General features: G+C 49.6%; 1 protein-coding gene across 1 annotated transcript; it reads left to right on the forward strand.

Moving 5' to 3' along the window:
• Nucleotides 1-795: 795 nt before the first annotated feature.
• KRT84 (keratin 84) lies at nt 796-10,197 on the forward strand (the record flags this gene model as incomplete). The annotated part of the gene is made up of 9 exons (XM_080705888.1): nt 796-1,444; nt 2,589-2,797; nt 3,383-3,443; nt 4,174-4,269; nt 6,063-6,227; nt 6,375-6,500; nt 6,958-7,178; nt 8,588-8,619; nt 9,908-10,197. The coding sequence occupies exons 1-9, from the start codon at nt 923-925 to the stop codon at nt 10,195-10,197; spliced, it is 1,722 nt and encodes a 573-aa protein (XP_080562014.1). The 5' UTR covers nt 796-922.
• Between the last annotated feature and the right edge of the window lie 12,313 nt (nt 10,198-22,510).

Raw genomic sequence — 22,510 nt, forward strand, 5'->3', positions numbered from 1 at the left:
ACAGAGTAGGCACTTGATAATTGTTAAATGTATAAGTCACGTGCTTGGAAGGCAGAGACAGGAGGATTGCGCAGGTTCGAAGCCAGCCTCGCTGGCTTAAGAGACCCTGTTTCCAAATAGAGTATAAAATAGGTCTGGGAGTGTAGCCCAGAGGTAGAAGGGTTTCCAGGAACCCCAGTACAACCAAAAAAATAAATGTATGACCTTTGAGTGTCACAAATCAGAGCTGTGTCTATGCAGCCCAAATGAGCTTTACTATAGATTCAACTCTTATGTTAATAGACAAACCTGATCATGGAGTCCAGATGAAGCATTGCAAAAGGTATTTTTTTTTTTATTATTTATCTACAGAGATGCAGTGAACTCCATCCTGTCCATATTGCCCCTTGCCCCTTTCTTGGAGCTGTGCAGACACTGTCTTTCCTCTGTACCCCTTCACCTCTCAAGGGCATTATAACTGCTATATGCACCCCTTGTGAGACTCTGGCTACAACTGTTAGCATCCTAACTTTCTGGTGGTTAGCTATACTTACGGTGAAAAAGCCTCTGGATTTATGACCAAAGCAAATTAATGTACCAGTAATGGCAATTGTGGTGGACTTATGGGGAAAAATTAGGACTATAATGTTTATGTGTTTATGTGTTTTTAATGTTTATAGGTTTGATGTTACAGTCCTTGTCCTATGAGAATAGGTGTGTCTGGGTTAGCTCATTCTTATGGAGGTTATAGGCATGAAGAGTTTCTGCTAACTACCCAAGCTCATAAATGCCTTCAAATGGCTTTTTCCATTTTTATGGGGCCAATCCTCAGATACCCACACACATAAAAGAGGTGAGAGGGACCCACTAGCCTCAGAGGGACTCCCAGCTCCTGCTCACCCACTCCAGTGATCACCGCTCTGCGCTCACCCAGGAAGCCGTCATGTCCTGCCGCTCCTACCGAGTCAGCTCCGGTTGCCGGGTGGGCAACTTCAGCTCTTGCTCAGCAGTGAACCCCCAGAACCTGAGCCGCTTCCGGGTCAGCTCTGCCTCCTGCAGAAGTGGGCCTGGCTTCTGGGGCCTTGGTGGCTTTGGTAGTCGGAGCGCTGCCAACTTTGGATCGTGCCTACCCCGGAAAGCAGCTGTAGGCCCTCCTCCCACCCGCTGCGGAGCCGGGTTTGGTGCTGGCAGTGGGGTGGCCTTTGGCTTTGGTGACAGGAGCAGCGTTGGTCTGGGGCTTAGGGCCAGCAGTGGCCTTGGCTGTGGTCTCGGTGGCCCTGGTTTTGGCTACAGGATTGGAGGAATCGGAGGCCCAGCAGCCCCGTCTATCACAGCTGTGACTGTAAACCAGAGCCTGCTGACCCCCCTCAACCTGGAGATTGACCCCAATGCCCAGAGGGTGAAGAAGGATGAGAAAGAGCAAATCAAGACCCTCAACAACAAGTTTGCTTCCTTCATTGATAAGGTATCTATGAAAAGCAGATCACGGGTACACTGGGGGCATGGTCTCTTTCTCTTTGAAAGCCATAGTCTAGGTCTGGGGCATTGCCTTCGACCCTGGTTCCTTCTGGTGTCTACTAAAGGCATTGAGGTATGATTTCTGGGAGGCTTCCCTGCATGGGGAGATAGACTAAGAGCTTGGTCCCGGGACCATCCAGACAAAGCTAAGTGATCCAGGACCTACTATCAGGTAACTTAGAAACATTTCCCAAACTAGCCATGAACATTAGGACTTTTCCCAGGTGTTGGATGGTGTATGTTCTAGAGGTGTTATCCTTTGAGATTGCTGTACTCTTTTAATGAGATTTTCAGTTACTGGGGCTGAGTGGCCTCATCTCTCCAGGCTTAGGAAAGTGGGAAATGAGGTTGAGTAATTTTCATTTAAAAAGCAAAGCATCTCGACCCTCCACAGTGAATACTACTATTCAGCCAAGTAGCCCAGGTGGAGGGAAATTGGGGACAGCACCCGTGATGCAGAGGAACAGTGATGTGGAGCATTCAAAGAGCTAACATCCCACGGACCATGTTACCGTGGAGAAAGAGGCCAGGGCCATGTCCGAGAATAGAAAAGAAGCTCCGCATGCTCCAGTTTTTCCATTTCTAATACAGGGAGCTGGAGAGGATGAGCTATAAGTTTTCTCTTCTGGGCCTACACATCTCAGCTACAGAATATCCCAGATGGTGGGGATAGCTTACGACCCCAGAATTCCATCTTCTACTACCATGCCCACCCAAAATGTACTTTCCTCTTTCCTCTGCCCTTGATGCTCTGCCGTGGATGACTGACATCTGTTTTCAGATATAGACAAACTCCAGCTTAGGTAGAATCAGTCTTTCTAACTTCCCAATGAAGTTACACTTCTCTTAGGATGGAAAGGGAAATGGCCTGAAAACACCTTTACTTATAGCCAAGCCTGGCTGAGCTTGAGGAAGGGGCCACAGACACCCTTCCAGTGTCTACGCCACTCAAGGGGGAATGGAAGTCAACGGGGGAGAGAACACTGTCGACACACAGTGGAGAGTCGCCATTAGCCATCTGAAGAACTGGCCAGCGTGTGCTGATGTTCTCAAGCCCTTCCAATGCCATTTCTTTGCCCGTATGAGTTTAGGTGCGGTTCCTAGAGCAACAGAATAAGCTCCTTGAGACCAAGTGGAGCTTCCTTCAGGAGCAGAAATGTGCCAAGAGCAACCTGGACCCTGTCTTGGACAACTACATCCAGAGCCTGGGCAGGCAGCTGGAGGCACTGGCCAGAGACCAGGCCCGGCTGCAGGCTGAGAGGAACCACATGCAAGACGCGGTCGAGGGCTTTAAGAAAAAGTGAGTGGTGCCTGGGCAATACACACCAAGGACAGGTGTGGCTGCTCCCAAAAGTGGCAGCCCTGCTTAAATGAGAGCAGCTGGAAGGATGGAGATAAAATGCCGGTTACACTACCCAGCCTGGAGGTGGGACTGGGGACAGGAATATGTGAAGGGGGAGGAAGATGACCTCCATAGGTCTTGAGGAAAAAGAAATACTGAATTTGGACATGGTTTGTCTCTAATACTGCCAGTGAGAAGGGTAAGTTTTCCAGGTAAAGGAGTAGCTCCAAAAGAAAGGAGCCCTCTGGTTTTGAAAACAATGTTTACATTCAGCTTTGACTTGGTTGGACCCTACTTCCTCTAGAGTCAGGTGCAATGACCCTAAGTCAATTCTAATGGAAGAGCATAGCAATGGTTCATGTCTTCAGAACCCAAATCCAAGTTGAAAGTAAGAGAGATTTGGAGGAACTGAGGGCCACCTGCTCATAAAAGGTATTAGAGATGGGACCAATAGTACATGGTCTTAAGAGGCTCACTGGGGACGTGGGAGGAGCTGGCTCACTTCAGAGTGGGCACTCAACCCCTTCATCTTTATCATCTCAGGTATGAAGAGGAAGTGGGACTCCGAGCCAATGCTGAAAACGAATTTGTGGCTCTGAAGAAGGTAAGGGAGAAGATAGATCCAGATAAACTTCTCCTCCAGAGGGGCAAGTGTTCTCAAGGTTCCTGGAAATGGCCCAGGCAGCCCTGTGATGTCTGGGACTATTCACACAAAGACAGCAGGACTGCCAAAGATCACATCACATTCCTGTCAAATCTCTGATCTTGCCTAGATTATTAGATTATTTAACATTGGTTGCATGAGAGCAGAGGTCTGAACAGATGATCTCTTAAGTGTCTCAAATTATCTAGATTTTTCTTTACTTTCAAATAAACCCTGGACTGCCAGATGTGGTGGCACACGCTTGCAATCCTAGTACTTGGGAGGTTGAGACAGGAGGATCACAGGTTCTGAGACAGCCTCAGCTACTTAGTGAGGCCCTCTGAAACTTAGTGAGACCCTATTTCAAAAATAAGAAGAATAAAAAATAGGAATGGAGGTGTATCTTAGAATGCTCTTGAGTTCAATCCCCAGTACCACAAAAAAAGGGGGAAAAAAATAAATAAAGCAAGCAAGCTAGCACAGGACCATTTCCATCAGCCACTGGAAAGTCGCCATGTTGTGATGAGGAGAAATAATAATCACTAAGCCTCACTTCCCACCGTTCCCAAAAGCCCGTGAGGACTGGCCCTGTGGGAACTGACTAGACCTTCCCACCCATCCCCAGACCCTGTCTAGATGGGAAAGGAAAACATCCCATAGATAATGAGTAACCATTCTCTCTTTTATGCAGGATGTGGACGCAGCTTTCTTGAATAGATCTGATTTGGAAGCCAATGCGGACACCCTAACTCAGGAAATTGAGTTCCTGAAAGCCCTGTATGCGGAGGTGAGGGTTAATCTTGTTTAAGGCCTCCAGGGGATCAGTGCTCTGACTCAACTCTTTGGTGGCTTAGTCTGAGCTGGTGTGTTCCAAACATTGGTACCAAACATCTTTGCTCTTATCAAATCTATGTGCTCACTCTGTCAATGTATCTGCAAGTGGAGCAGGCCAGGAAAAGAGGCTTCCCAGCAGCCTGGCTCAAGCCCACTAAGGACTCCCTTGCATCTATAACTCAGATCTTCATGGATCGATATAAGGACTAGAGTGTAGAAATGTCACTTCCTATCTACTGACTCTGGGACTCTGGAAAATTTACTTGCTAGGAGTTGTAAGAAAGATTGTGTTTGATCTACTTAGCCAATTAGCTATCTTTTGCTTCATAAGTGCCTGTTTGGCCTGGAGTCATGATCTGTTTGGCCAGAGCTGAGTTTCAAGCCCAAAGAAAGAGTGAAAGTTCCCGTTGAGGTCCCACCTTGTGGGCCAGCTCTGGCCTCCCAGTTCTGTGAAGGACTTGGGATACTGTGTTTTATAAAATCGTTAGCTCTCATTGGACCCTGACCAGCACAACCACTTTGTGGATGAATCAAAGAAAGCCTTACACCTCAGCATGGCTCCCACTCCTCCCAACAAGTCTCTAGACCCCAGGGCTTTAATATTTACTAAGCAAGATAGGGCACTGGAGGGATGTCTTCAAGCATGGGTTCCAAAGTCAATCTATATGGTTCCCAGACATGTCTCTTTCCTCCTCTTATATCCACAGAATCTTTCTTTGTCCTAAGCCAATAAGCATTGCTTTCTTCCCTTGGAGCCATATCTTTTTTTAAATTGTATTTATACATCATAATGAAGGATAAAAAAACTTGTGTAGACATAAATGCACACATCACCCAGCCAGCCCCCACCCAGTCCCCACCTCACTCCCTCCCGTTCCCTCCCACCCATGCTTGGCTTAGTGGTTGACTACGATATGAATAAGTACATCGTGTGTTTTAAAGAGTTTCCTTCTCCCCCAATTCCATCTCCACAGTTAGGTTGTCTTATTTGCTCCTCTACAGGATCTCCTTTTTCACCTGGAGCTCCTCCTATGACCCCTTTCTCCTTAGCTTTCACATATTAGGGAAAGCATCTGATTCCTTACTTTTTGTGACTGACTAATCTCGCTCAGCATAATGTCCTCAAGATCCATCCATTTCCCTGTAAATGCTGCAATTGTGTGTTTTTTATGGCTGAGTAAAATTCCATTGTGTACATATCCCACAGTTTTGTAATCCATTCATCTGTTGATGGACATCTTGGCTGGTTCCATAGTTTGACTATGGTGAATTGTGCAGCTATGAACATAGATACACATGCATTAGTTTGGTAGTTTGGTTTCTTTCTTTTGGGTAGATACCCAGAAGTGGTATTACTGGATCGAATGGTAAATTTGTTCCCATTCTTCTGAGGATCCTCCATACTGTTTTCCAAAGTAGTTGCACTAATTTGCAATCCCACCAACAACGTCTTAGAGTCCCCACTTCTCCACATCCTCACCAGCATCTGTTGTTGTTAGTGTTTTGAATGGTTGCCATTCTAGTTGGAGTTAGGTGAAATCTCAGGATAGTTTTGATTTGCATCTCTCTGATTGCCAGTGATGTTGAGCATTTTTTTCATGCATTTTTTGCCATTTGAATGTCTTCTTTAATGAAGTGTCTATTTAGTTCTCTTACCTTGGCGCCATATCTTGAGGAAGCTGTGTCAGTGTCTGAGCCACTGTTGGGACTCTTGAGCCCATCTGTCTCCCTGCTCCTCCCACACAGGAGATCCAGTTGCTGCAGTCACACATCTCAGAAACATCAGTCATCGTGCAGATGGACAACAGCCGGGAACTGAACCTTGACGGGATCATCGCTGAAGTCAAGGCCCAGTATGAGGAAGTGGCCAGGCGTAGCCGTGCTGATGCTGAGACCTGGTACCAGAACAAGGTGGGCAAGAGGAGGCTGGGATGGGATGCAGGCAGCCCGGGGGTGGGAGGAGGGGCTCATGTACAATGGATTATGCCCAGGGGAGGTCTGAGGCCCCTAGTCTTGACCTGCCCTTTGAATCTCCAAAACCCACCCTGATGACCCCAGTATGAGGAGATGCGGGTCACGGCTGGCCAACACTGCGACAACCTACGCAACACCAGGGACGAGATCAATGACCTAACCCGGCTGATCCAGAGGCTGAAGGCCGAGATTGAGCATGCCAAGGCTCAGGTGGGTAAAGGAAATGAGAGAAACACAGAGGGAGACAAGGCAGAGCCCCTCCCCACTTGAGGGAAGCCCAAGTCCAATGAGATAAGGGACACACTGAGACCCAGAAACAGAGGAATGGAGGCGGGGAATACAGAAGTGAGAGAGAGCACCTCCCATATAGAAGGAAAGGCCCGGGGCAGACTCAGAGCAGGAGGGGAGGGAGAGGACCCCAGGGTCTCAGGGCAGCACCATCAGGAAGGGCAAAGCTGGGGATGGGGGGTGTGGACACTTAGGTGAAACATCCCGCCCCCTGGTGGCAGCAAACTACAGGATCACCCTTTCTGGGACAGCAGCTACCAGAGGCCCCATCCCAGGCTGGGCATCAGGCTATATCACCATCAACAGGAGACAGTGTTTCTAACCCCACATGGGGTCCCTGGGCCCTTGCAAAACCACCTGCAAATTGCCCTCCCCACAGCGTGCCAAACTGGAGGAAGCGGTGGCCGAGGCAGAGCAGCAGGGCGAGGCGGCCCTCAGCGATGCCAAGTGCAAGCTGGCAGATCTGGAGGGCGCCCTGCAGCAGGCAAAGCAGGACATGGCGCGGCAGCTTCGTGAGTACCAGGAGCTCATGAACGCCAAGCTGGGACTGGACATCGAGATCGCCACCTACAGGCGGCTGCTGGAGGGCGAGGAGATCCGGTGAGTGTGCTCAGAGGAGGGGTGAGGCCAGACTTCTGCACCTAGAAAGATTAACCAAGTGCTTGTACTCCTAGCGCTTGGGAAGCTGAGACAGGAGAATCACACAGGTTTGAAACCAGCCTCAGCTACTCAGAGAGGCTCTCAGCAACTTAGTGAGACCTTGTTTCCAAATAAAGTATAAAATAGGTCTGGGAACAGATGGGGTTGGGGAAAAAAAAAAACAACCCACAATTGCAGCATTTACAGGGAAATAGATGGAACTGGAAGAAATTATGCTAAGTGAGATTAGTCAGTGGCAAAAAGTAAGAAACCGGATGCTTCCCCTAATATGTGGAAGCTAAGGTGAAATGGGTCTTCGGAGGAGCTCCAGGTGAAACAGGAGATCCTATAGAGGAGCAAATAAGGCAACCTGACTGTGGGGATGGGAGGGGGAAGAAGGAAGCTCTTTAAAGCACACGATGTACTTATTCATATCACAGTCATCCACTAAGCCAAGCATGGGAGGGAGGGGTGGGGAGGGAGTAGGGTGGGGACTGGGCGGGGGCTGGCTGGTGATGTGTGCATTTGTGTCTACACAAGTTTTTTTACCCCATTATGATGTATAAATAAATACATGAACCAATAAAAAGTTTAAAACATAGGTCTGGGAGTGTAGCCCAGAGATAGAAAAGCCCCTGGGTTCCACCCCCAATAACACACACACACACACACACACACACACACACACACACACACACACGACCACAAAAAAGAAAGATTAACCAAGGAGGGGGAGGGAACAGTGGAGGAATGCTGGCATGAGCAGTCTCTAGAGGTGACAGGACAGTTTCTGCAAACATGAGTGGGTGAAATGGGTCTTTGGGTCTTCGGAGGAACTTGTCTAGGGATTAGAAGAAGGCTCCAGATCTGTGCTGTCAAATATAAAGTTTGTAGACTAGCTGTACCATGTCTTAGGGAGTTTCACTTGGTTGGTTTGTTAAAACTAACAATAATAACACATATCCTCAAAAAAATTTTTTTGCAGTACTGAGGATTGAACCCAGGAACATTCTACCTCTGAGCTACACCCCCAGCCCTATTTTTTATTCTTTATTTTGAAACAGGGCCTCACTGAGTTGCAAAAGCCTCCCTAAATGGGTGAGGCTGTCCGTGAACCTAGGATCCTCCTGTCTCAGCCTCCTAAGTACTGGGATTAAAAGAGTGCACACCACGTCTGGCCCTCAAATGTTTTAATTTAATAGTTTTGGGGTAGGCTCTAGGATGTGTGGGGTTTTTAAGTTCCTTAGATGCTGTACAGCCAGGGCTGAGAAACTCTGGTCCTCTGGTCCACTCAGAAGAGTGGTCTTTGCAGAGCAAGCAGGTTTGGGGGACAGGTGCCTATGAACTGATTTCTTTCTTTCTCTCTCCAGGATCTGTGAAGGTGTTGGACCAGTAAACATATGTAAGTGCCTTAAGTCTTTGCCTCTTCATATGTCTCTCCCCTCCAGGTTTCCTTTAAATAGTCTCACACTGGGGCCAGGGGCTCCTGAGAAGACTGGAGTGGCCAGGACAGTCAGGCTAGCAGGGGCCATCTGACCCTTGGACTGGGAGCATGTACTCAGCTGAGGTCAGAGGTCACCCCAGAGCCCAGATCTTCTCTAGAGCAAAGTACTGACAAGGACTTGCGGGGCCTTCGAGGTGGGAGAGGATTCTAGAAGACAGACTTTTTGCCTTGAGTGTCTTCATCCTTTAAGGGAACCCTCTCAGAGAGAGAAAGAAAGAAAAGGCAGTGCCAGGGAGGTCTCTCATTTCCCCATGGCAGGGATGGGACAAGGCCCAGTGGAAGTCCCCTTCCTGCCAGATAGCCAGGCATCGGCTATACCCAAAGCACACAGGACACTGCGCTGGGTGCCATGGGTGGAGCAGGGCCAGCCCCTGCTCCTTAGAACTTCAATCTCCATGAGAAAGGGAGTCCTAGCCACTGCCACTCTAGTCCTAGAAGAACCCTGCAAGGAAGAGCTGGCATTGGCATAACAGCTTTGCTCACTCAGAGAAAATGTGATTTACTGGATGTCACAAGACTCGGCAGAAGAATCCAAACCCAGATTTCTGATTCCCAAATCACAGATGTACATTGATGGGTACCTGGTGGGTCAGATGCTCAGAGCTACCTATGCTCTGAAGAGGGTGCCCAAGGAGGCTGGACAAGTTTCAATAAGTGATAGCCTTCTGGAGGAGGCCAAGCTTGAGTGAGGATCACAGATGGCAGGAAGGACTCTGGGGAGAGGAGACGGCAGAAAAGAGCATCGTGTGCATGGGTGAGGGCTGGTCTAATCAAGGGGTAGTTGGGTTCAAGTCCTGGGGCATACCCAGAGGACCCAGTGGAGCCACCTTGGGGCAGAAGAGATCTGGAAAGAGATTCATGTTGACAAAGTTTCTTGTGTGCAGGTTCAGGGAAAATGTGGGGGCTAGCAAGGGCACCGCATAACGGAAGAGAAAAACCCACGACTTTATGAGACTACTGATCCAGTTGCCTGGGCCATGCAGCCCTCCACCCCACCCACGCGGACCACATATAATTAACAGTCAACTGATAAATATATGCAAACATCCAGGGGAACTGACTGCATTCTTCCACTTAATCTGGATGTTTGGATTTAGTGTAGTCAGAATCTTTGGAACACCCAGGCAAGAGAAAGAAGGTGGACTGTGGTGGGAGCCGGCCCCTCTGATGGTTTCTTCTCTCGCAGCTGTGAGCAGCACCAGGGGCGGTGTGCTGTGTGGCCCAGAGACCTTGTTCTCCGGCTCCACCCTTTCCCGCTGCGGAGTCTCCTTCTCTGGTGGCAGCAGCAGTCGTGCCACGCCCACTGGAGGGATCCAGACTTCCTGCGGCTCCAGCCTGGGTGGGGCCTGCACCCCCAATGTCTCCTGCCAGCTGCCCCCTGAGAGTGGCTTCAGCAGCTGCAGTGGTGGCCGTGGCCACCGCAGCTCCAGCGTCCGCTTCTCGTCCACCACCACCTGCCACCGAACCAAGTACTGAGAGCCGGGCCCAGGTGTCGCCCCCACCCAGAGGAAAATCCAGCTCAAGAATGTCCCCTGCTTCTGTCCCCTGAGACGCGGGCTCTGGGTCTGAGGGGTCTCCAGCCTCCCTCCTGCTAAGTTGCCAACCCTTGGCTCTCCCCCAGGGCTGCTGGGCCTGGGCCACTCTTCTTGGAAGATTTTGCACTGTGTAGATGTCTTATCCACAGCCAGAGCCAGGCTGGCTTCTCTCTGACTCTCAGCATCCTTCCTTGGGCTCCATCCTCACACTCAGCTGTGGCCTGGGCACATGCAGATTCAGCACCATTACAGAAAGCAGTGCACTTGGGGAGGGAAGGGGCATTAAAACCAAAAGCAGGAGCCTGGGCTCCCTGGGCACCTGCATCTTGCAAGGAACTGGATGGAGACTACAGAGGGGACCGTGCTCTGCCCCCTCTACCCCCACTTCCTTCCTCTTCCCTTCCCTGGCAGCAGCCACTCTTTCCCTCTCTTCCCTGGCCCAGAAAGACATAGTCGTTGCTGGCCCAGGAACCCCCAAGGCCCCACAGTGGCTCTTCTCAGTTTCTTTTCCTGGCTTGTTGGTTTACCTCCTGCTGTGAGTTGGCCAGGTGGTGGGTGCAGGCAGAGAGGCGGGCTGTGGGCCCCTGCAGGGTTTGTGTTCACAAGCTCCGGGGAGGCCTGGCGGAGGGGGGAGGGGGCTGTTTGTACCGCTCTTTGTGTTCCTGGATTTTCAATAAACTTACCAAGTTAACTTCATGAGGACTCTGGCTTCTCTATCTGGTTCACACTGGGGATGGGGAGGCCACCAGCCCACCCTACTGAGGACTTGCCCATCTGACTGTGCTGGGCACGGGCAGGGCAGTGGGGAAGAGGGCATGGACTTTCCAGGAACAGGCTCACTGTTCTGCCAGGCAGAGGGGACGGGAGCTACCACCCTGGAAACAAGCGCCAAGTAGCCTGCCGGGAGTATGGCCTTACAGCTCCGGATGCCTCCTTCTGACAAGGTGAGCCCTTCCACCTACTCACCTCTTCCACAGCCCCCCCCCAACTGCCAGTGTTCTGGGATCACTGCAGGGACCTCCTAGTTCATCTCAGCTCCTGTCCCTATCCGATTATTAAAGAAGTCTTTCTCACAAAGAAGACTGATGATAGCTCTCCCCCACTGGTAGCCCTCAGTGGTTCCTCACTGCCTTCAGAAGTAGCCCATGCTCCTTAACTGGCATTCAAGCCCTGCATGATCTGCCCGCCCACTACCAAACCCTCCCACCCTCACTTTCAACCTGTTACCTCTCCTTCATTCACTCAACAAGCCTTTGATAAAGGTCTACTACATATTAGGCATGCTGCTGGGAAAACAAGGAAGAGCAAACTTAAATCCTTGCACCCAAAGAGCTTCCAGTCCAGTCTGATAGATGACAGGCTCACAAGCAGTTGACTCAGTATGCCAGATGCTCTGTGAGAGTACAGCCAGTGCTGCCAGGCCCAGGGGGGAGGCCCAGCGCAGGCCTGGGCATCATCGACACTTCCTAGCTGGATGAGGTGGCACATATTTGTAATCCCAGTACTCGAGAAGCTGAGATAGGAGAATCACAGGTTCGAGGACAGCCTCAGCAAGTAGTGGGACTCTCATCAACCTAGTGAGACCCTATTTCAAAATAAAAATAAAAGGGTTAGGGGTATAGCTCGGAGGTAGAATGCCCCTGGGTTGAATCTTTAGTGCCAAAAAATAAAATGCTTCCTGAATGATGTGAGATTCCAGCAGAGATTAAAAAAAAAAAAAGTGATGAACCAGCCCACTAAAAAAGAGCTGTTTCAACCAGAACACTTGTTTTGCCATATTGTGTGCAAAAACCAAGAGGTTCTAGAAGCATGGAAAGTTTGAGATTTGCCTGGCATTGAGTATAACTAACCATAGAGGGAAAGACAGCCCACACGGAGACAGGCTCAGCCCCCACAGATCAGGACCAGGAGGCAGGACAAAGCTCCGTCAGGGTCCATATCTCAGAGAAGGAATGGTTTGCTGGCTAGCCTCAGCCCAAAACAGTCCTTCTTAAAGAGCAGAAAGCCCATCTTTATAAACTCTGCCTCACCCAGGCCCCAGCCAGAAACTTGAGTCTATACAGGGTGCCCTGTTCACAGCTTCAAGCCTGCCCGGCTCTGGATTCACCAACCCCTGCCCAGGGCTCCCAGGGGCTCCTGACTCCTGACTTCCGGACTCACCTTTCATGTGCAGAGCTGCACGCACCCTTGGGGGAGGGCGGCAGCATTAGGCTTCTCCCATGTGGCCTAGGTGCCTCTCTCAGGCAGACCCACTTCTACCCTGTGCCTGTGGCCGATTCACTGCCTCAACATCAAGTTCAGCCTTGGCTACTTACTCTGTGAAAATGAATCTGAGCCCCTTAAGTATTTTCTTACGCAGCTGGCACCGTGGTATGCCTTGTCAGGAGGCATCTCAGCAAGCACTGGGGAGACACAGCAGGAGTGAAGGACTTCCCTTCCACATGCTTTCAGCAGGCCCCTGTTGGGTTTCTCCGGGGGAAGCTGCTGAGTGTTGTGTCCTCGCTACGCAGATGGCTTCTAGGGCGTCAGCACTCAGTGGCCAGCAGCACCCAGCACCCAGCAGCTTCACCCCAGGGAACCAACCTAGGCAGTTTCAAAGTCAAATGCCTCCATCCAGCAAGATGCCTCTTTCCGAAAAGCCTTCCCTAGCACCCAAGAACATGAATTTCAGGTGTACTCTAGATGGGAGGATGGAAGATTTTCCAGCAAGTCTCGCTGGTGTAGCCCCACAGTGACTTCTCTGGCCAGCGAGCAGCTGCTGTGCTCTTTCCAGCGAGGTCTGGATCCCAGCTGGGCACTCTCTTAGACCTTCCTGCATGGCCCTAGGGATGATAGCTGTTCCCTCAATATGCTGATTCTATACTTTGAGGTTTACTTCCTACTAGCCAGTCCCTCAGGACTCCAGTATTAAATCAACAGGTCCTAAGATCTCAGGACTTGGCATGCATGCAGGAAAGACCCGAGGCAACATTCCAAAGGCTTTGAGGACTGAAGTCAAACTTAAGCCTTTGCCCAAGTTTCAGACAAACTCCTGGGTGGCAAAGACACAAGGCAGACACAGAACAGCAGAACACGGGCTTGGGAAAGTGAACAGGGTGTGGAATCATGGCTCCCAAGAGAAGCAAAGCTTTTTATCTGAAACTAACAAGGCTGACTCCCTGCTAAAACCAAAGGAAGAAAAGCATGAAACTCAGCAGATTTTAGCAGAACCCAGAGTCTTGCAAAGTGGTCCTGCATCCTGATATTCAAATTTTCCAGTACAGACTAAAATTATTTTGACAACCTAGGAATCGGGAATATATAACCAGTTCTCAAAGGGAAAGAAAATCTAACAAAGATGTTAGAGTCATCATATAGAAGCTTATTCTTTTTTTTTTTTTTTTTTTTGTGCGTGTGGGTCTGGGGATGGAACCCAGGGGCATTCGACCTCTGAGCTACACCCCCTGCCCTATTTTTTATTCTTTATTTTGAGAACGGGTCTCACTGAGTTGCAGAGGGCCTCACTATGTAGCTGAAGCTGTCCGCGAACCGCGATCCTCCGATCTCAGCCTCCCAAATGCTGGGATTACAAACGTGTGCCACCACGCCCGGCTAGAAGTTTAAAGTGCTACTGTAACTGTACCTATCAGATAAAGGGAAACACAGTTGAAATGAATAAAAAGGTAGATGTTATCAGCAGAAAACAAAAACTATTAAAAAAAAAAACAAAATGTAATTTTTTGTGTGGTACTGGGGATGGAATCCAGGGGCATTCTACCTCCAAGCTACACCCCCAGCTCTATTTTTTATTCTTTATTTTGAAACAGGGTCTCACTGAGTTGCAAAGGGCCTCACTAAGTAGTAGCTGAGGCTGACCTTGAATCACGATCCTCCTGTCTCAGCCTCCCAATTTCTGGAATTACCAAGTGTGCACCACCATGCCCAGCTCAAAATGTAAATTTTAGAAATGAAAAATACAATATTTATAATTTAAAAAGAAAACATTGATGAGATCTATAGCAACAAGAAGTGGAAAAGGAAAGAGTTGATAACTTGAAGACAGATTAATAGAAATTCCTCAATTCAGATAACGAAAAGAAAAGAGAATATGGGCGTGGTGGCACATGCCTATAATCCTTGTACTTGGGAGGCTGAGACAGGAAGATCAGAGGTTCGAAGACAGCCTTAGCAAGTAGTGAGACTCTCATCAACCTAGTGAGATCCTGGTTTCAAAATAAAATAGGGCTGGGGGGGGATAGCTTAGAGGTAGAATGCCCCTGGGTTCAGTCCCCAGTACCAGAAAGCTGGAAAAATTTTAAGCTAGATAAAAACGACATGTTACATATAGAGGAATAGCGATTAGAATTGCCATAGATTTCTCATCAGAAAAATCAGAAATCACAGAGTGTAGAAAACAGTGGGCAAGGTAAACTGAATTTTTTTTTTTTTTTTCTGTTCTGGGGCTCGAACCTAGGCCTCATACGTGTAGGGGAACAAGCACTTTACCACTGAGTCTCGCCTCCAGCCCATATATACAGAAGTCTATAATAGCAAAAATATCCCGCAAAAGCAAAAAGAAAATGAAACAAAAGCAGACGCTTCCTTCTCAGATGAAGAAAATCTAACAAATGTGTCACCTGAAGACCTTCTCTGAAAGCGAGGCCAGGGTTCTTCAGAATGAAGGAGAGTGAAATTCTAAATGAGGGAGCGTGGGCAATTCTAGGAATGAAAGAGAACAACAGAAGTAGGAAATACCTGGAGAAATGTAAGTCTATTTTGCTCCTCTTGTATTCTTTTTTTTATTATTTGTACCTCTGAGCTACACCCCTGGCCCTTCTCAGTTTTTATTTTGAAACAGGGTCTCACTAAGTTGCTGAGGCTGGCCTCGAACCTAGGGTCCTCCTGTCTCAGCCTCCCAAGTACATTACAGGTGTGCACCACCACTCCTGGCAGCTTCTCTTATATTCTTTATAACATATGTGACTAGGCCGGGTTTGTAATCCCAGCATTCGGGAGGCGGACACCGGAGGATCGCCGTTCGCGGACAGCCTCAGATACTTAGTGAGGCCCTTCGCAATTCAGTGAGACCCTATTTAAAAATAAACAATAAAAAGACTAAAAAATAGGACCAGGGGTGCAGCTTGGAGGTAGAATGCCCTGGGTTCTATCCCCATTACCGCCAATATAGATGATGATGATGATGATGATAGATAGATAGATAGATAGATAGATGATAGATATAGATAGATATATAGATATGACTATTGAAAACGAAAGTGATAACTTCATCAGGTGAGGATTTAGTTAATGTAGATGCATTATTTATGACAAATATAACACAAAGGATGATAAATATAAGTGATAAAATACTAGTTTTAAGTAGATTGGAGAACATTAGTTTATGTACTTTGTACCACTAAAAAACAGTACGGAATACACTCAAAAGTCAATAGACAAGCTAAAAGGAATGTTTTAAATTAAAGTAATTCAAAGAAAATAAGAAAGGGTATAGAAAAACAAATATCAGAAAGACCAAAAAGAAAACAAATGATTAAATAGCACATCTTGCCGGGCGTGATGGCGTACGCTTGTCATCCCCGCGCTTGGGAGGCGGAGACAGGAGGATCGTGCAGGTTCTAAGCCAGCAGCGCTGGCTTAAGAGACCCTATTTCCAAATAAAAATATAAAAATTGGTCTGGGAGTGTAGCCCAGAGATAGAAGGGTTTCCAGGAACCCTAGTACCACCAAAATAAATAAATAAATAAATAAATAAATAAATAAATAAATATCACATCTAAGTAGTGCCATACTAAAAATTACCCCTGCTATAGCCGGGCAAAGCACAAATCAAGGAATAAAATTTCCCTTATTTTCTCATTTGACAAATGACGAAACTGAGGCCCAGAGGGTTAAACAAGTGAAGCATAGTCCCCATCCCTCGGTACCTTTGCTCCTCGCCCGTGCCATCGTGCCCAGCACTTAGTCTCAGTAAGCCTTTGGTCTCGTCTGTAGAAATGGAAAAAAATATTTCCTACTGCAAAGAGTCATTGTGGAGATGGTGTATGCACAGTGCTTAACCCGAGCCTGGCACACAGTAGGCGCACAGTGAACATTGGCTATGGTGTGGGTGAGGGTGATGGTTTGTATCGCTCGTGGAGGATGGTCAGCAGACCAACCGCTCCCCGCCAGCCTGGATCAGGAGTCAGTGGGCGACCGTGGGGCTCAGCTGCCAGGAGGCTGGGCTGCCAGCGGCCCTTCCTGCTCCTGCCGCAGAGCCTCTGCCAGGCCAGCCGTGGAGGTTTGCTGCCCTCTGCTGGCTGCCAACCTCAGAGGAGCTGGTACAGGAGATTTCCAAGTACACAGGTCGGTGACTGCAAGACCCACTGTGTGACATAGTGTGTCGCGTGAGGAGAGGGGGCGGCTTAGAGTCTTTTTAATACTTTTCCGCCAAAGAAATTGCATTTTGACACAAACATTACAACTATTAGTAGAAACTTTCTCACCAGCCCTCTTTAACCGTCCTTTCTGTCTTTGTTTTTAAGGGTGTTTAAAAAAAACCATAGCCCTGAGTCAAGAAAGAGTTGGGAGGGAGTAAGTCCCATGGTTTCCAAGCTGGGCATGCTCCTTGGGGCTCAAGGGCTAAGGCTTCCTACAGGGTGGCATTTTGCCAAATCTTAAATATCTAAAGACTCTGAGATAGCCACTCACTTATACATGTAGACATTCAATCAGTCAACAAGTATTTACTAAGCACCTACTCTATTCCCAACACTGTTGTATGTTTACGATCCATCGAGGAACAAAGCAGACAAAACTCCTGTTCCCCTGGAGTTTATTTTTGGGGTGAGAGACGGACAATGATGGAAGAATAAAGAAGCAACTTCTAGCCGGGCGTGGTGGCGCACACTTGAAATCCCTGTGCTTGGGAGGCGGAGACAGGAGGATCGCGCAGGTTCGAAGCCAGCCTCACTGGCTTAAGAGACCCTGTTTCCAAAATATATATATATAATAGGTCTGGGAGTATAGCCCGGAAGTAGAAGGGTCTCCAGGAACCCCAGTACCACCAAAAAATAAAAAGTTAAAGAAGTAGATCAGAGCAAGATAGAACAGATGGAGACCGTCTTGGGGTCGGAAGGCAGATTCCCATTTGAAAAGAAGGTGAGAAAGACAATATTTGAGCAAAAACTTGCAGAAGGCAGCAGAGCGAGCCCTGTGGGTGAGAGGAGAAAGCAGCCCAGAAGAGGCAGCCGGTACCAAGGCCGAGATGGGAGGTTGTTTGAGGAGTAGGGTGGATGCTGAGAGCAGGGGACCAGAGCAAGGTGAGGAAGTGAGAATGGCAGCAACGAGGGCAGGCAGAGCGAGGTCGCACGGCCATGATCAGGACTCCGGTGAAAGGAGTGTCCCTGGGGCACCGAACAACCCGACCGAGCATGGTGAGGGCTCACTCTGCTGTGCTGAGAATGGAAGCCAGGGGCAAGGACAAGCTGCCAGCAGGGAGGCCTGTGAGACCATCTCATCTGTTTGGCAACTAAACACATATGCAGACACGGGCACCCATCGTGCTCCTGCTTCCACACATATAGACTCCATCCAAAGCAGAAGGGAGAGACTGCATTGGTACAGAGCATCACAGACTTATTTTCCTTAGCATTATTCCCTAAGTGCACAGAATAACTACTTAAAATTCATCTATTGATGACTTATAAGTATGTAGAATTGCATAAGTTATATGCAATTTTATAAAAAATTATATAATTATAAAATATATAATTTTTTTTAATTGCTACACCATTTTATAAAAGGGACTTGAGCATCTTCAATTTTTTTTTTCTGTACTGGGGATGGAGCCCAGGGGCATTCTTCCTTCGAGCAACACCCCCAGCCCTATTTTTTATTCTTTATGTTAAAACAGGGTCTCACTGAGTTGCAAAGGGCCTCACTAAGTAGCTGAAGCTGTCCTCAAACTGCGACCCTCCAGTCTCAGCCTCCCGGATGCTGAGATTACAAGCAGCCACCATGAGCATCTTCAAATTTTGATGTCCTCAGGCACCCTGGAACCAATTCCCCGTGGGCACCCAAGGGTGATTTTATGGCTTTATATGGCTACTGCTAAAATGAAAAGAAGAAAAGTTTCAAGATCATGAACACAAGTGCAATTCTGAAATCAGAGGCTGTGTTGACTGAGCATCTTCTCAGAGTAGGCAGAGGAACAACAAAGCCACTGGGGGAAACTACCCACAGGACGGTGCGTGGACAGAGTTGGGAGAAAAGTTCAGAGTTTCATGGAGTTCCTAGTGGGGAGGCCATGAGGGAAAAGGGGACACAGGCCAGGGAATGGTTGACCAGTTGGAAGAGGGACCAGCATGAGACACCCTGAAGAGGGGACAGCCATTCATCCAGCTCCAACCCTCATTCCTCCCACATGGGGTCTCTGAATCATGCCTGAGTCTCTAAAAGCCAAAGAAAGGGTCATGGGTCTAAAAAGTCCCTTTAAGTGTCATGTCCCTCCGCTGGCAATTGGCATAGATTTTCATATATAATGAAAGTGTGGCCCACAGAGCTAAAGGGCCGTGTACAACATGAATCTGCTGTGGGAGCTGCCGCCAACACCCTGAGTGGGACAGGCCCTGTCCATGGGGTCAACTCAAGAGATCCGGCCAGCCATCGAGGATGTAAAAGCCCAGGCAAATACAAATACGAAACTGGGAGAGTGAGCAGTCAGCGCTAAAGACGGGTGGGGCAGGGCCAGGAAGGTATCAGTGCTCTCCTACCTTTCACAAGTCCAGGAGGCCTCCCTGGAAGCAGAAGGGGCAGGTTGAGCACAGACAAAAGAGCAGAAGGGAAACCAGGCAGTGAGCCCCTGCTGGGGGGAGGACCTAGCTTCCCCAAAGCATCTGGCTTATGAAATGCAGGGGAAGATGGACCAGCCGGGAGTGGGACTGAGGCATGAGGACAAGGCCTCTGGGACCCTCTGGAGTGTGCTATGTGAAGGGGGCGGGGCAATTCAGAGGGGTCTTAGAAGTTGCCAGGGGCTCCCGGGTGAGGGAAGGAGCCTCTCTCTCCCAATTAGCCTTTGAAGACTTCCTGGGAGAAGCAGCCTCTTGGGAGCACTTTAAATTACAGGAGGATCATGGAGTCAGTAGACATTGGGTGGGGCTTCAAACGGTGCGAGGCCATCAGGGGACAGGATCAAAAGGGATGATGAGTGACAGCTCCCATTCAGAGTGTGTGGAAGGCGATGGTTGGAGTTACCCTGAAAGCCCCAGAGAGAGTGTTTTATGAGACATGAGGAGGAGAAGTCTCAGCTTCCCTCTGGCTGGTTTGTAGGCTTCCTGGAAAGGCAGCTATTTGGGGATATTCCAGGCAAAGGTGTGACTGGGGAGAAGGCATGGATGTAGAGAGAGGGGGTGCAGCACAGGGAGTTAGCCAGACACGAGGGGGAGGGGACAATAAAGGCAGACAAGACCCCCACTCCAGTCCCCAAAAGATCCTGGCCCTCAGGACAAGGGCTGGATCCCCAGCAGAGTGTCTGGGTGATAGGTAGTCATGGGCATGGGCTACAGGTCCCTTCACCATCCTAGGGGTAGAACCATACAGCAAAGACCCAGGTCCTTCCAGGACAGAGGTTCCAGACCACCTGACCTATGAGTTTCCCACTTATTCCCAGCCACCAGGGACCAGCCAGGAGGAGTGAGCCACCCTCTCCCCTTTGCCTCAGCCAGCCATCTCACCCAGAGACCTATCGGGACAGCCGTCCCAGGCAGCCATCAGCCCTGCGTTCAGCGCTGAGGCTGCAGCGAGGCCAGCTTCACCCAGCTCCCTCTGAAAACACCAGAAACGGGCTGGTCCTCACGCCCCACACACACTGTGGCTGCCTGCACCCTTGTTCCGAGCAGCCCTGCTGGTCCTGGATATGTGGCTTAGCCCTGACAGCAGCAGGGCTGCCCCCAGGTCTCCTGAACCCCCAGTTTCCCTTCCCCAGCCTCAGTGACCAGGTCCAGTTCCAGGAGGGATTGGGGTGGGAGAGAGAGAGGGAGATGGGGTTTAGGGGGAAGCTGACACAGCACCTCTATCCAAAGCCTCCCCTTCCTATTGTCCCTGTGGAGAGAGCAGTAGGGTCTGGTGCCATCATCTTCAGAAACTGGGAGGGTGGGGGCTTCTAGGAATTGGGGTCCTGGCTTTCAAGGTTTCCCTCCTTCCCATGCGAACCCCACCCACCTCCCCAATCCCTCTCGCCCTCAGCTGTCCTCAACTCGCTGTCCAAAGCACCTGCTGCCCAGAGTGAAGGCTGGGGGTCACTCCCCACATCCCCCAATATAGCCTTCTCCCTCTGCCCCCAGACTCCACCCCAAATTTTTATATGAGTGAAATCAGGCTAAAGAAGACATTAAACACAGCCTTGAAAGGGTAAAGGAGTCCTTGTAAATGTGCGGAGGAGGCAAAGACCATGGGTGGGCCGGAAGCAGACCCACTGTCCGGTGAGGGGGTGGAGGGGAAGCTTCTGGCCGGAAGCAATGGTTCCTTTCCTTATATAGAGTTTATGGCCCCCAAAGCACATTCTCATGTATTATTCACTTAAACCTCCCCACAACCCTGGAAGGTACGAAAGGATCCCACTTAACAGTCAAAGAACTCGCTCTGAGAGGTTAAGAACTGCCCCAAAGCCACAGAGTTAGGAAGAGTGCAAGCTAGAATTTGAATCGGGCCTTCAGCTTTGATTTCACTGCCCAGGTTGCTGAGCCCAGCTGCTTCCCAATGGGTGAAAGTCATCTAAATATACCAGGCAGCTGATGAGACGACCTGCTTGTCCCCCACCAGCTGCCCACAGTCTCACTGCCTTCCCTGAGGAACAGACATGGGGTGGGGGCTAGAACCCGATCAGCCTGGTCCTAGAAGAGGAGCCGAGGTCAGCTGGCCATGAAGGTGAGGACAGACCCATGACAATGCAGGGCACCTTCCAGAGCACTGGAGGGAGGGGTAAGGCTCGCATTTGGTTCTGGAAGGCTCCCTGGAGAAAGAGTTCCCCCATCAGCTCTTCTTCCCTAAGTTTTTGACACCTCAGGTGTCTGGCTTATCCTACCTGGGGGGCAGAGACCATGGCCCCAAGGTTTTGCTCAATAAACATGAAGTGTATAGCAATCATTATCCTAATAAGTGGCCCCAAGGACACACAGAGAAGGAGAGACGCCAGAAGTCCAAGGTTCCCAGAGGTCCCAGGAGCCAGGAACCATAACGTCTTCAGGCAAGTGTGAGCCAGAGTCCCGTTCCCATCTCTTCTCTGCACATTTCCCTAGGGTGACAAGTCGGCCTGGTGCACACAGTCAGCTCCTCCTTGGGCTGGTGGGCTTGGAAGGAAGAGGGACTCACAGGACCGGTTTCTCCCTAGAGTAAAAGGGAAGGTGCCCAGGACAAGTTTACAGCCACCAGGTAATTCCAAGATCAGGCTCTCCAATCCATTTGGCCTCACTGGAAGAAAGTGACTGAAGGAGAGTCTTCCCATTATCCACAAGTGGTCATTATTGTGGCCACTGAGAGTCCAGTGGTTTGCACTTTTGCTTGGTGAGAAACACAGGCTCTGAAACAGAGCCCTCTGGGCTGGAACCTAGAGGGTCCAAGGGGCCACCCACCCCAGCCTCCACCCTGGAGGGCATGTGGTCCAAATGGCCCCTCTGGTCCTGAGCAGCCTGGTGCATGTGGGTGCCTGTGGACGCACCCAACCAATCGGCTTCGGAGACGGTGGTGACTTACTCCTGAGTGTGTGCTACATGTAGCCATGTGGACAGAAGCCATGACCTCCCAGGCTCCCCCAGTCTGGGACCCCAGAGCCCCTCCCTGCGCTCATGGCCCCCACCCACATCCCACATCCAGCCACCCCCAGGCTGTTGTGGAGTTCGGATCCATCTCTGAGTGTGGGTTGGGGCCATCTCACAGAGAGACTGCGAGAAAATTAATTACTTAATGTGTGTAAACGAGCTTTGAAGATGAAAAGTGCAAACGCAGTGTCCCTAATAACATCTTCAACACTTTTACGGAGCCTGAGTCGCTGCTGAGCTCACCTTTAAGACGAGTCCTTGGGGAGTTGCTGGCAAACTCCCCAAGCCAATAAACAACATAAAATGACTTTTCACTCCTTTTATGCAGCCAACCCCAGCTCTCCCCACCAATAAAAGGACCAGGGAGGATCAGAGAGACCAGAAGGATCCTAACCTCTTACTCTACAGCCCACACCGACCTCCAAACACCAGAGCCGGTCAGACTCTGCTCAGACCCGCACG

Source organism: Muscardinus avellanarius (genome assembly GCF_963383645.1).
Source record: "Muscardinus avellanarius genome assembly, chromosome: 11".
Classification (NCBI taxonomy): Eukaryota; Metazoa; Chordata; class Mammalia; order Rodentia; family Gliridae; genus Muscardinus; species Muscardinus avellanarius.